Genomic DNA, 14,752 nt, shown 5'->3' on the forward strand with positions numbered 1-14,752 from the left:
GAGCATTTCTGTCTGGAGAGTTCCTGCCGTCTGGAGACCTCTGTCCGGAGAGTTCCTGCTGCAGGGAGAGCTCATTTGTCCGGAGAGCTCCCGCTGCACTGAGGGCTCCTCTGTCCTGAGAGTTCCTGTTGCACGGAGAGCTCCTCTGTCCGGAGAGTTCCTGCTTTCCGGAGAGCTTCTCTGCCCGGAGAGTTCCTGCTGCACGGAGAGTTCCTGCTGCACGGAGAGATTCTCTGTCCGGAGAGTTCCTCTGTCCGGAGAGTTCCTCTGTCCGGAGAGTTCCTGTTGCACGGAGAGCAGCTCTGTCCGGGGAGTTCCTGCTGCACGGAGAACTCCTCTGTCCGGAGAGTTCCTGTTGCACGGAGAGCTCCTCTGTCCGGAGAGTTCCTGCTGTCCGGAGAGCTGCTCTGTGTGGAGAGTTCTTGCTGCAGGGAGAGCTCCTCCGTCCTGAGAGCTCCTCTGTCCGGAGATTTTCTGCTGCAGGGAGAGCTCCTCCGTCCTGAGAGCTCCTCTGTCCGGAGATTTCCTGCTGCAGGGAAAGCTCCTCCGTCGTGAGAGCTCCTCTGTCCGGAGAGTTCCTGCTGCACGGAGAGCTCCTCCGTCCTGAGAGCTCCTCTGTCCGGAGAGCTCCTGCCGCCCGGAGAGGTCCCGCTGCACGGAGGAGCTCCTCAGTCCGGAGAGCGTCAGACCAGCCCGAGCGGGCGGCGGCCCCAGGACAAGGGGCGAGGACTGAGGGTCCGGCCCGTCGACCGATCGGTCCCCCGGGCTTCGGCCCCCAAGATCCGACGGCAGGTCGAGAGCCCGGGCGGAGCGCGGCCGGGATGCAGCGGCAGCCCCGGGACGTGCTGCTGGACCTGCGGGACCTGCGGGAAACGACAGAGGAGCTGGACGAGCTGGGCGAGCTGGAGGAGGACGGAGGCGACGGTGACCAGTTGGGTGAGCGAGGGGCCGGGGTCGGGACGGCGCGGGGGTCCAGGCCCGCTTACCCCCGCATGCCCCCGCGGGCATCTCCATCCCACCCCCTCCTTAACTTCCCCGGACCTGCGTTTCCTCCCCTGGGAAATGGATCGTAGTTATTCCCTCCCCGCCAGAGCAGTTGGGAAGGGCGGGCTCATCCTGGCTCAGAAATCACTTTTTGGTGACTTCCTTCCCTTTATCCGGTCGCAGAAAAGTGGCAGGGGTGGGCCAATGAAGGGTATATTGAGGAGGAGGAGGAGAGAAGAGACTTTGAAGAGGGGCGAGGAAAAGAGGCCCAAAGCCCCCGAAGACTTAAAAATTCTTTTATAAAAATAATTACGGTATTTGTTAAGCGCCTACTATGCGCCAAGCACTGTTCTAAGAGCTGGTGGGGATACAAGGTTGTCCCACGTGGGGTTTACATTCTTAATCCCCATTTGACAGATGAGGTAACTGAGGCACCGAGAAGTGCTGCCGGGCCCAAAGTCACTTAACTTCTCGGTGCCTCAGTTACCTCATCTGTAAAATGTGGATTAAGATTGTGAGCCCCAAGTGGGACAACCTGATTCCCCTGTGTCTACCCAGCGCTTAGAACAGTGCTCGGCACATAGTAAGCGCTTAACAAATACCAACATTATTACATAGCTGACAAGTGGCGGAGCTGGGATTCCCCCGACCTCTGATTCCCAAGCCCTTTCTCTTTCCACATTGGTGACTTCCTTCCCTTACCTAGATGTGGGGGGGCACGAGGAGGAAAAGAGTCCCAATGTTGCAGAAGACTTAAAAAAGTCATAATAATGGTATTTGTTAAGCCCCTAATATGTGCCAAGCACTGTTCTAAGCGCTGGGGTAGATTCAAGGTAAACAGCTTGTCCCTCATGAGGCTCACAGTCTCAACCCCCATTTTACAGATAAGGTAACTGAGGCACAGAAAAGTGAAGTGACTTGCCCAAGGCCACATAGCAGACAAATGGTGGAGCCAGGATTAGAACCTATGACCTTCTGACTCCCAAACCCGGGCGCTATCCACTAGGCAAGGTGCTTCCCAATCTGCCTTGCTGGGGTAAACCGAGGTTGGGCTACGGGGGTAGCACAGGTGCCCCCTTGCCAGGACATGTTAAAACGAGCAGGGTAAGTGTGTGCCCAGAGGGGCCGAAGTGTAATTTCTGCACTGCGCTGGATAATGATGCAGGATTCTCCTGGGTTGATGATAATAATGATGGTATTTGTTAAGCGCTTACTACGTGCCAAGCACTGTTCTAAGCACTGGTAGAAACAAGGTATTCAGGTTGTCCCACGTGGGGATCACAGTCTTAATTCCCATTTTACAAAATGAGATTACTGAGGCACAGAGAAGTGAAGTGACTTGCCCAGGGTCACACAGCAGACAAGTGGTGGAGCTGGGATTAGAACCCACATCCTCTGACTCCCAAGCCCGGGCTCTTGCCACTAGGCCAAGCTACTTCACATAGTCTAGATCATGATTGGGGAGAGGCTGCTTGGCTCCTGTGGGGAAGAAAGCAGTCAGCTCACCTTGCTTGCTGGATTCAGTGTTTGAGGCCCAGTGGATAGAGCCGTGGGCCTGGGAGTCAGAAGGCCACAGGTTGTAATCCCTCCTCTGCCACGTATCGGCTGTGTGACCTTGGTTAAGTCACTTCACTTCTCTGTGACTCAGTTACCTCATCTGTTAAAGGGGGATTGTGAGCCACACGTGGGACTGGGAATGTGTCCAACCTGATTTGCTTGTATCCACCCCAGTGCTGAGGGGGAGGTTGAGCTAGATAAATAAAATAAAAAAAGGGAGAATCAATTGCATTTATTGAGTGCCTACTCTGTGCAGAACCCTATAATAAGTGCTTGGTAGAGTACACTATAACAGAGTTGGTAGAAACGTTCCCCGATTTCAATTAGTTTACATTCTAGAGGGATCTTACAGTCTAGAGGAAGTTTACAGGCTAGCGGGGTGTAGACCAAACCAAGAGGGAAGAGGAACAGGGAGGGGTTCACTTACATTCCGCTGAACAAGAGGACCAAGATGGATATCCAAAACGCAGGTGTGGTGCTCGTCACCTACCTGTTTCACTGAATTAAAACTGACCTCGTGGACTGAAATTAAGGAATGGTTCCTTTGTCTAGTATGCTGACATCAGGCCCAACGAAATGTGATGTTTTGTATTTATGGCTCTGCCTTTCTCCATTGGAAGCAGCTTTATTGTTTGCTTATTTTCACTTTAGGACAATAGTGTTCACATTTAAGGCAAAAGAACTTAGCTGGGATATCATTTAGCATTTTTGCAATAGAGTAGAGGGGCTGTACAGTATACAACAAACATGATAAACGATAGTCACTTTTTATAATTTCTAGGATAAATGTGCTGCCATTTTCAGGTTTTATGGCAAATCCATAAAGATAACATCCATAAATAACACTGATGGAAAGTTAAGAAACTTGGAATTCATAGAAACTAGCAAAAAATACAGTATTTAGAAGAAAATACAGTATTTAGAAGAAAATGAGGCATCTTTCATAGAAAAATTTTATTGTTTCTGGTCACATTGACATTTATGGGCTGGAAATGCACTTTTTTTAAATGAGGTCTTTACCAAGAGATTTGAATTGAGGCATCTACACGTCTACTTCGGAGCTGTAATTTTATTGGCAACGAATCCAAGGATCAATTATATTGAGCTAAGGAATTGGTTTTGGTGCCATTGGGTCATCAACCAAAGTGGGTGTAACCCAGAAATCTTCCTTAGCCATTTTTTCCCCCTGTCAATTACTCTGCCGAGATCCTAAAGCCCATTCAATTTCCATCCCACTTCATTTAAAAGTCATTTAAATCGATTCAGTTTTTGTAGTGTGCTACCTTTAGGAATTTAAATGTAATTAGTGGTGGCTATACTCTAGCAGACAGTGTTGCAACATACTAATGGAAAACATGCGTTTGTCATTGCAAAGTTGCAAGTCATTCCGGGAAATACCCTGATAAGTCTTGCAGACTATAATTGTACTAAGCCAACTAAGGGAGAGGAAGGCTCTGGTGAAAAAGATATAATCAAAAAGAGATATTAGTCCTCATCTCCACCCTTAATTCCGGTAACATTTTCCAAGAAGCTACTTTTCTTCGTTCTTTAGAGCTGAAACAATTTTTTGAAGAATAAACATCAAACTCCTTTGCTTTAGGAAATGTTTGCATGCAAATTTGAGTATTTGGGAGAACATTTCATTATCCTCAAACTGTTCCTTAAAGACCCTCTTGAATAAGGCATTCCAAGCACCACTGACCAATGAAGTTTTATTACAGCAGGAGTCACAGAAACCAGTTACAAACACCTGCACACCAGTGTGACCTGTCTTCTTTCTTCATGAGCCTTTTTCTCAATTATAGACCTCAAGGCCTAGTAGAAAGAGCACAGACCTGGGGATCTGACGACTGGTGTTTAATTCCTGGCTTCTCCCTGTGCCTGCTATGTGGCCTTGGGCAAGTCACTTAACTTCTCTGTGCATCAGTTACCTCATCTGTAAAACAGAGATTCAATCCCAATTCTCCTTTCTACTTAGACTGTGAGCCCTATGTGAGACAGGGACAGTCTGACCTTATTATCATATGTCTACCTCAGTGCTTAGAACAGTGCTTGACATATAGTAAGTGCTTAACACATACCACAGTTATTATTATATCCTCATTATTTTCATTACTACTTTACCACCTCCATTGAGTGGAGTAAGCAGTATCAGCCACAGGAGAAAATCCAAATTCATTGATATATCACAGAAGCACAATGAAGGAGGTTTTGTTTTTACAAAATAAAACTGAAAATAGAATGCTTTATAATAATAATAATCATTATGGTATTTGTTAAGCACTTACTATGTGCCAAGCACTGTTCTATAGCACTGGGGTAGATACATGGTAATCAGGTTGTCCCACGAGGGGTTTACAGTCTCAATCCCCATTTTACAGATGAGGTAACTGAGGTACAGAGAAGCTAAACGACTTGCCAGAGGTCACACATCAGTCAAATGACAGAGTTGGGTTTAGAACCCATGTCCTCTGATTCCCAAGCCTCTGTTCTTTCCATACACAGATGGTAGTAGTAATAAATGCTTTTTGTGTGCAGAACATTGCACTAAGTCCTGGGTCAGTTTCTGACCCTCAAGAGGCTCCTAACAAAAAATGGGGAGATGAAACTGGAAAGATGAAATGATGAAAAAGCCCTAAAACAGCATAGTGTAGGTACCCCAAGAAAAAACAAGACAGCAGTAGGACATCGTGGCTAGGAGGGCAGGGATCTGGGCTCTCACAGAGAAAAACACAAAATTCAACAGTCACAACTGCAGCCACCATGATCACCACAACTATAGGGTGTCTGCTAGGAAGGTCTGGCTGATCTGGTGCCCTGACCTACAAAAAGTTGGACATATAGGCTGAGGAAAATGGGGGAATCCTATGGGGACAGGAAATTTATCCACCCTCACCTTTACTTATAGGGTACTGAATTTTGTAAATAGTGGCTGCCAGGCCTCTGCTTCAAGCTTGAGCCTTCAATCCATGGTATTTATTGAACACTTATTTTGTGCAGAGCTCTGTACAAAGCCCTTGAAAGTACAACAATGGTAATCATAATAATAATAATAATGTTGGTATTTAAGCGCTTATTATGTGCCAAGCACTGTTCTAAGAACTGAGGTAGATACAAGGTAATCAGGTTGTGTCACATAGGGTGCACAGTCTTTATCCCCATTTTACAGATGAGGTAACTGAGGCACAGAGAAGTTAAGTGACTTGCCCAAGATCACACTGCTGACAAGCCGTGGAGCTGGGATTAGAATCCATGACCTCTGACTCCCAAGCCCGGGCTCTTTCCACTCAGCCATGCTGCTTTTTCCTGCCCCCAATGAGCTCTCAGTCTATAGCCTTGAGCTTTTATTAATAGAGGGAACTGCATTTACTTTGAGGAATGGAGTATTGGTTGATGTTGGATCTCTCTAATACTCCCCAATCTCTTCACTCTCATGCTCATGAGACCCCAAAAGCCATTTTGCTCTAGCATCTAGCAGTGAGAAAGGCTGCCTCTGTACTCAGGCACAGCAAAGTTTCTCAAATTAATTCTGATTTGCTTTCTCTGACGTGGAAAACATACTGACATTGCCAAAGAAAAGATGATAAGATGATTGGAGGAAAAAAAAAAAACCCAAAACAACTCTCCCTTGGGAAGCAGCATGGCCTAGTGAAAAGAGCATGGGCCTGATAGGAGCTGTGTTGAAATCCAAGCTCTGCCACATACCTGCTGTCTGACCTCGGGCAAGTCACTTGGCTTGTCTGTGCCTCAGTTCTCTTAAGTGAGAAATGGGGATTCACTACCCATTCTCCCTCCTGTTTAGACTGTGAGCCGTATGTGGGACCTGATTATCTTATCTTCCCCAGCACACAGTACAGTGCTTGGCACATAGAAAGCACTCAACAAATATCACAGTTATAAATTATTAAGTTACAGTTATTAAGACTGAGGAATATTCTGTGGTCCCTGTGAGTCATTTCATCCATGGCCCAGTAGGTTAGAGAGCTTGAGCTGTTTGGGGCATGACTAGGAGAGCCATCTACCATTGTTTTAACCCTCTTCTTTAGCTTCTTTCAATAGTAGTGCTAATTAATTTAAATATTGGTATGACAGCATGCCCTCGTTTATAGATCATGCCGCACAAAGTTACCTTGGCTTAAGCATTTTCCTTGACCTCCCTTTGGAGTATTTAGTCTAATTCGATAGAATAATTAGAGAGCTTTTCAATTCAGCATTAGTGTTAGCAGCTGTTTAGCACAGATAATAGAAGAGGTGTTAGGACAAGGTGTCTTATTGCTTAATAAGATGGGGAAGGAGTTATATACTGCATTTTCATATTGATATACTAAGTATATGAAAATAGTTCCATTTTGGTATTTGCACTGCAATTAGATCATGCACTTACATAGTTTTCCCACTTTTTTAGTTTTTTAAAATTGTTTTGATAATTTTTGTTTTGATCATGGGAACTCACTGATGTACTCTTCATAATTTTGAAAATGCTACCATCTCTAACACTTTAACCTAATACTATTTTCAGGGACTCAATTGGTAGTCCTAACCAGGTAGAGCAGTAACAAATTGAACGGCTGTTCAAATGACTACAAATTCAGGCTTGGCCTAAGTCGACTCAAACTCTATAGAACAATCCCAGGCATGTAACAAGCCAATTGGTATTTTCAGATAAATGAGGCTTGCGTTTTATCATCATCCACATCAAAAGCATTTTTAAAAGTAATTCTATGCAAAGAACTATGGGAATAGCCAGCATTTTCAATGAGTTTTCCATTATACATGAATAGTATGTGCATCTGGATTTTCTAAACTACCTGACTGGTTTTTGAAAAAGAATAATCAGGGTTGGACATGGATTCCTAATGATAGTCATTTTTTTCTGACTTTGGAACAACGTCTATGGCATTTTCAATTGTGGCTTCAGCGCAAAATGTACTTCCTGAATTATTTATCGTAGAGTATTTAGGAATTCACATCTGGGGAACTGAATATTATCAGTTTTTCTGGTTGTCACTTCTTTTCCCTCTTTTTTTTTCTTTCTTAAAATTAATGATCACCCATCCCAAGAAGCAACCAGCATAAAGAACAGTCCCAATTGAATCTTGTTAGTTACAGAATATCAGATGAAAATGTCAGTTGGCAGGAGGCCAAATAGGCAATTCAATTGCAGTTCAGTCAGAACATCACATTGAACATATGCTTAGAAGATGGGTTGAAGGGTTAATAGGCAACTTCCTCTGTGCTTTTATTACTGCCTTAGCTTGTGCTGAAGGGCTAGTTGATAGAACTTTTTAGCATTAAAAGGAAAATGTACAATAGTCAAAAATGGAAGGAACCCATAATTTTGAGAAGTAAAGGTGTTTATCTCTATATGCAGCTATTTTTTAGGAAACTGAAACAGCAATTTTTTTCTGTTTTTGAAAAACGGTATATATTTTAGAGCAAGAACATCATAACCTTTAGTTACTATTTTCTTTTTCATATTTTTGCTAAATGTTGTCTAAAAAAGCCTTGGTCCTAGATCACAACTATGGAGTTCTTTCATAAAATAATTATAAATTAGAAGTTTAAAATGAAGCTTGATTTTCCAGATGATATGACTAAATCTTTTGCAAAGATACTGAATACAATCATTTTCAATGAACTTCCTGTGTAGACCCATTTTTCCTGTTTATAATGAGTAATTCAGGCCCAAGAAAATGTTTTCAAATGTTTTACTTGATACTTTTTTCTAGTATTTATTAACCAACTTCAGTATGCATATATTTGTGCAAAATATAGAGGAAGATACAATTTTAGCCAAAGAAACCTCTGTTCAAAGAGTCAGATGCTGTGTCTGCATTAGACAGTATTGTCGACCCCTGGCGCATGTACCACCTCTGTCCTGGAATGCCCTCCCTCCTCAGATCCGCCAAACTAGCACACTTCCCCCCTTCAAAGACAAGGAAAGCTCACCTCCTCCAGGAGTCCTTCCCAGACTGAGCCCCCCTTTTCCTCTTCTCATCCTCCCCATCGTCCCAACTCTCTCCCTCTGCTGTACCTCCCCTCCCTGCCCCACAGCACTTGTGTATATATGTACATATTATTCTATTTATTTTATTTCTATTGGTGCTATTGATGCCTGTCTACTTGTTTTGTTGTCTGTCTCCCCACTTCTAGATCAAGAGTCCATTGTTGGGTAGGGATTGTCTCTGTTTCTGAATTATACTTTCCAAGCACTTAGTTTAGTAGAGTGCTCTGCACACAGTAAGTGCTCATTAAATACAATTGTATGAGTATATATATATATACACACACTCAGGGAAATGCCACTATGTATATATATTTTGTTGAATGTACTGTATATACTATATATATTCATCATATACTGTATATATATAGTACATTTGACTACATATGTATGTTGGCTTTCCCTGAAAGTTTATTCCAGTTCATTTGTAGATATTGTTAATATCCAAAGATGCGGTAAGATAGCTTACATGAGAGGTGGAGAAAAGAAGAGGGTCTCTGGAGGGAAACTGTTGTTTTGGAGAAGGGAGCTGGGAAACAGAGATCAAGTGGCCAAAACAATAATGGGAAGAGAAATATTACCAGATTTAAGATAGGGAAAGGCGGGGAAAGAGTAAAAATAGAGAGTAGAGTAATCCCAGCACAATTTAGCCAAATATAAGCAAAGGCCCTTGAAACAAATATGAGAACTGCTATTTTAATATCCACATGCCGCAAGTACCTTGGGGAGAGGGTCTAAGAAAGAAGAAAAAAAAAACTGGACTTGGATTTTTTTCATTCTCTCCACCAATGCAACTCCCCCCATCCTCCCCTGCATCAGAGGTGGCTTGTGGCCCAGGAAAGCAAGAATAGAAGACGTGAGCGGTGCTTGGACTGTTAATGGCAGCTATGGCAAGACTTACTGTTTGCACTTTGCCCTCCCTCCCTCCCCAACAGTGAAAACCCAAACTTCTTGAGTCCCTCCACTGAGAACTGCAGACCATGTGATATGCCAAATTGAACTTCATCCACAGTCAGATGAGTATTGCTCAGTGAAAAGAGCACGCGCTTAGGAGTCAGAGGTCATGGGTCTAATCCCAGCTCCGACACCTGTCAGCTATGTGACTTTGGGCAAGTCACTGAACTTCTCGGTGCCTCAGTTACCTCATCTGTAAAATGGGGATTAAGACTGTGAGCCTCACGTGGACATCCTGATTACCCTGTATCTACCCCAGCGATTAGAACAGTGCTAGGCACATAGTAAGTGCTTAACAAATGCCAACATTGTTTCTTTTTAAGCACATAATATTTGTTTGGCACTGTTCCAAGTGCTGGGGTAGATACAAAATAATCAGGTCAGACACAATCGCTGTCCCATATGGGGCTCACAGCTGAAGGAGCAGGGAGAACACGTGTTAAATCTCCATTTTACAGATGAGGAAATGAATGGAGACTCAGAGAAGTTGGGACAGTGGCAAATCTAGGATTGGAATCCAGGACTCCTGATTTCCATGCCCATATTGTTTCCACTAATCCCACTGCTTCTCTTCCACTGTATTAAGTGTTTGGGAAGACATGTTTCCTGCCCATGGGAAGCCCTTAATCAATCAATCAATCATATTTATTGAGCACTTACTATGTGCAGAAGACTGTGCTAAGTGCTTGGGAGAATATTCTATAAAAATATAACAGACACATTCCCTGCCCATAATGAGCTTACAGTCTAGAGGGGGAGACAGATATTAATATAAATAGATAAATTACAGATATGTACATAAGTGCTCTGGAGCTGATGTAGGAGTGAATAAAGGGAGCAAATCAGGGCTATGCAGAAGAGAATGGAAGAGAAGGAAATGAGGGGAAATGAGGGTTTAATCAGGGAAGGCCTTTGGAGGAAATGTACCTTCAGTAAGGCTTTGAAGGTGAGGAGAATATTTGGGTATGGCTGGTATGTATTTCACTTAAGAGTTATTAGTGAGACACACGTGGCTCAGTGGAAAAAGCACGGGCTTGGGAGTCAGAGGTCATGGGTTCGAATTCCAGCTCTGCCACTTGCCAGCTGTGTGACTGTGGGCAAGTCACTTAACTTCTCTGTGCCTCAGTTACCTCATCTGTAAAATGGGGATGAAGACTGTGAGCCTCACGTGGGACAACCTGATTACCCTGTATCTACCCCAGCGCTTAGAACAGTGCCCTGCACATAGTAATGTTGGTATTTGTTAAGCGCTTACTATGTGCAGAGCACTGTTCTAAGCGCTGGGGTAGACATAGGGGAATCAGGTTGTCCCACATGGGGCTCACAGTCTTCATCCCCATTTTACAGATGAGGTAACTGAGGCCCAGAGAAGTTAAGTGACTTGCCCACAGTCACACAGCTGACAAGTGGCAGAGCCAGGATTCGGACTCATGACCTCTGACTCCAAAGCCCGTGCTCTTTCCACTGAGCCACGCTGCTTCTCTACACTTAACAAATACCAACATTATTAGACTATAAGTTTATTGTGGGAAGGGAGTGTATCTGTTATTTTGTTATATCGGACTCTCCCAAGTGCTTAGTACAGTGCTCTGCATACACTAAGTGCTCAGTAAATATGATTGATATCCCTCGAGTTCAGTGGAACTGATATGGTGCAAAGACATGGGCTACTAACCGTGGCTAAAAAGTGAGAACCCCATGTTCCTGTCATCTCCACATTTCTTCATCACCAGACAAAGTCTGACTGCCACCGGGGACTAGCTGGGAGTCTGCTGTGAAGTGGCACCCTGGGACACCACTCAATCAATTGTATTTACTGAGTGCTTACTGTGTGCAGAGCACTGTACTAAGCACTAGGGAGAATACAAGATAACAGAGGTGGAAAGCACATTCCCTGCCTACAACAAGCTTATAGACCAGTGGGGAAGACAGACATTAAAAAAAATTATACATATGTACATAAGTGGCTGTGGAGCTGAGGGTATGGTGAATAAAGGGTGCCAGTTCAGGTGAACTGCAATCATCACCAGCGTGACTATAATAATAATGATAATTATGGTGTGACTGTCTGTCCCAAAACAGCAGGGTTTGAGCCATGGTGGGAAAAGCTTAAAACAGTGCTTAGCCCAGAATAAGGACTTAACAAATACCATTAAAAAAAAAGAAAAGCTGTGATGGAAAAGGCCTGCAGCTTCTCTCACAAGCATCGGCCCTGGGTCATATGAACTGGCTTACCTGGTCTTGTGTCAGTCCTCCTCCTCATCATCGATGGCATTTATTGAGCACTTATTGTGTGCAGAGCACTGTACTAAACTTGTAGGAGAGTTCAGTACACCAGGGTTGGTAGACACATTCCCTGACCACAATGAGCTTATAGTCTAGAGGGGGAGACAGATATTATTAAAGATAAATAATTTATAATAGTCCTGATACCAGTGGTCCTGGTACCAAGCACTGTACAGCCAAAGAAGATCAGTTCTCTGCCTGAGAGTAGCTCACAATTCAGCAACAGTTGCAGCTAAATAGAATTATAGTTGCTAGGCTGGTTCTTCGAATCAATTGTTTTGTTCTGAGATTTCCGAGACTTGGAACTAGAAGGTTAAACTCATTTCTATGCCATAAAATACTCTGTTGAAAGGAGCAATCCAGCTAGCCGTACAACTTCTATGCTGCCACTTGTCTGCTGTCCCTTGACTTCTCTGTGCCTCAGTTACCTCAACTGTAAAATGGGTATTAAGACGGTGAGCACAATGTGGCATAGGGACTGTATCCAAGCTAATTTGCTTATATTTCCCCCAGTACTTAGTACAGTGCCTTGCACATAGTAAGCACTTAAATGCCATTAACAAAAATCCTTCCCAAAACTGATTTAGGAGATTCTAACAGAACAATTTTTAATCAGGTAGTTACCTCTCTGATAACTTTATGTGGGGTTTTCATTTAACTCAGTGATCTTGCCTCCCCAAGTGAATTGTGAGCTTCTTGAGGGCAGGGATTATGTAAGCCAACTTTGCTGTACTCTCCAAGTGCTTAAGTACACTGTTTTGCACACAGTAAGTGCTCAGTAAATACCACTGGTAGACTGATCTTCATCACTCTTCTTAGCTCTTAATGTTATGAAAAGATATTCATATATCAATGGTAAAACTTGAGCACTGATCTTTTATCGAGTTAGTGGCAGGGGTGAGAACAAAATGCAAGACTAGCTTTAGACCACCCTCATTAATGAATACGACTGCTCTCTTCACATTCTAGGCAAAAGGAGGGAAAAGATTTAAAACTCCTTTGAGAGGTTGATCCTATATAGATACACAGTAGATCCAGTGGAGTAGATCCAGCGAAGCCATGGCATATGACAGGCAAGAAAGGAGTTGCTCTTGAGCTTACACATGCAAAGGCAAACTCCAAGGCAGTGTTGGAAGGTGCACGGGCAAAAGTCAGAATGGCTAAGAAGTATTTTTATATGCATACAGTGTGGAATGTTTTTTCAGAGGCATCCATGTGACTGCATAAACTCACCATCAATCAGTAATATTTATTGAGCACTTACTGGATTCTTGGGAGAGTACGATACAGCAGAAAAGATGACTCCTGCCCACAAGGAGCTTAGAGTCTAGAGTGGTATTAGGAGTAGTTTCCCCAGGTTAAGAACAGACAAATGCACACTGGGATTTGTTTGTTTTGTATTTTTGGTAGAGAGGAAATTGAAAAAAACAATGCATGTTTTCTAGACTTAGTGAAGTGTAAGAAGGATTGGATTTTTTTAAAATTTGAATTTATAGTAGTAATGATATTTATTGAAAAACTAATTTTAGTTGTGGTTTATTAACCACCCATTAGGTTCAGTGCATGGTGCTTGGGAAATACAAAAAGAAGCACATGACACATTCCCCTCCTATAAGGAGCATGCACATCAATGGGGGAAGCATCTAGTATAGGGCTCAGCAAATAGTAAGAAATAGTAATAGTTACTTGAATAGTAAGCACAGACCAAAGACTGTGGTCTGGATTTGGGGGTGGAAGGTAAAGTTACAAGTTGAGAGGATTGAGGCTGAGAGATTGGGAACAAGAAATGGCTAGAAGGTTAATTTAGAGTAAAGAAGAGTACAGGATGAAGAGTAACAGGAGAGGAGAGTGAGGTGGGATGAGTTGGTGGGCAGCCTTGAAGGCAATTGTGAGGAATCTTTGCTTATGGCAGAAGGAGCCAGTGAAGGGTTTTGCAGAAGGGAGAGATATATTTGAGTGGTATTTTCAGGAAGATGATCCTTGCAATAATGTGTAGTGTAAATTGGAGAAGGGAGAGACTGACAGCAGGAAGATGAGTGATTAAGCCTATACAGTTCCCTAGATGTGATATGAGCAGAGTACTAGCAGTTTGGGTGGAAAGGAAGGCATGGAGTTTGTAGATGTCATGGGGACCCGACTGGCAGTATGTAGCAGTAGATTGAATGTGAGAATTGAAACAGCTAGGAATCCAGGAGAGCAGTGCAATGGGAATGGTGCTGTTTACTGAAATACAAAAGTTATTATTGGAGGAGATTTAGGAGGGAAGATGAGAAGTTGGATTTTAAAGCTACTAAATTTGTGTTAATGGCATATCCAAATGGAGATGTCCTTAAGGTATACAAAAATGTAAAATTGCAGGTTAGATGAGAGGGGGGCCATGTAAAGTTGGTGGCTGAATCCCTGTGAGTGGAGGAGCTTTCTGAGAGAGTGGGTGTAGAAGAACAGAGTCTTGGGGGTTCAACAAGGGATGAGAGACAGAAGAGGAACCCGCTAAAGAAACCTAAAAGTGGTCAGAGATAGGAAGAGACCTAATTAGGCTAATGCCCTTTCAGCAAAATTTAGGCTTGTTTCAAGGAAGAGGAAGAAATCCCCAACGTCAAAGGCAACTGAGAAATCAAGGAGTCATTGGTGACCATAGTGTGAAGTCTCAGAGGAAGAAGGGGTCAAAAGCATGAGTGTCCTGGGTCAAGAAGAGAGCATGGGAAGTAGCATGGCCCAGTGACAAGAATATGGGTCCAGGAGTCAGAGGACATAAGTTCTAATCCCAGCTCCATCACTTGTCTGCTGTGTGACCTTAGGCATTTTACTTAATTTCTCTGTGCCTCAGTTACCTCATCTGTAAAGTGGGGATTAAAACAGTAAACCCCATATGGGACAGGGAGTGTGTCCAACCTGACTAGCTTGTATCTACCTCAGCACATAACAGTTCTTGGCACATAGTAAGTGCTTAACAAGTATCATTATTAT

The 14,752-nt window shown here is 43.4% G+C and overlaps 1 protein-coding gene across 2 annotated transcripts in view; it reads left to right on the top strand.

The window, feature by feature from the left end:
* Positions 1-246: 246 nt before the first annotated feature.
* ANO6 (anoctamin 6) overlaps positions 247-14,752 on the top strand; it is a 230,809-nt gene continuing 216,303 nt past the window's right edge. The window contains exon 1 of one of the 2 annotated variants that reach the window (XM_029058181.2): positions 247-936. In XM_029058181.2, coding sequence (XP_028914014.1) covers positions 822-936 — 115 coding nt within the window. In that variant the 5' untranslated portion in view covers positions 247-821. The remainder of the gene's footprint in view (positions 937-14,752) is intronic. The other variant, XM_029058182.2, reaches the window with a different exon arrangement.

The sequence above is a fragment of the Ornithorhynchus anatinus genome, chromosome 2 (assembly GCF_004115215.2).
Source record: "Ornithorhynchus anatinus isolate Pmale09 chromosome 2, mOrnAna1.pri.v4, whole genome shotgun sequence".
In the NCBI taxonomy this organism is placed as follows: Eukaryota; Metazoa; Chordata; class Mammalia; order Monotremata; family Ornithorhynchidae; genus Ornithorhynchus; species Ornithorhynchus anatinus.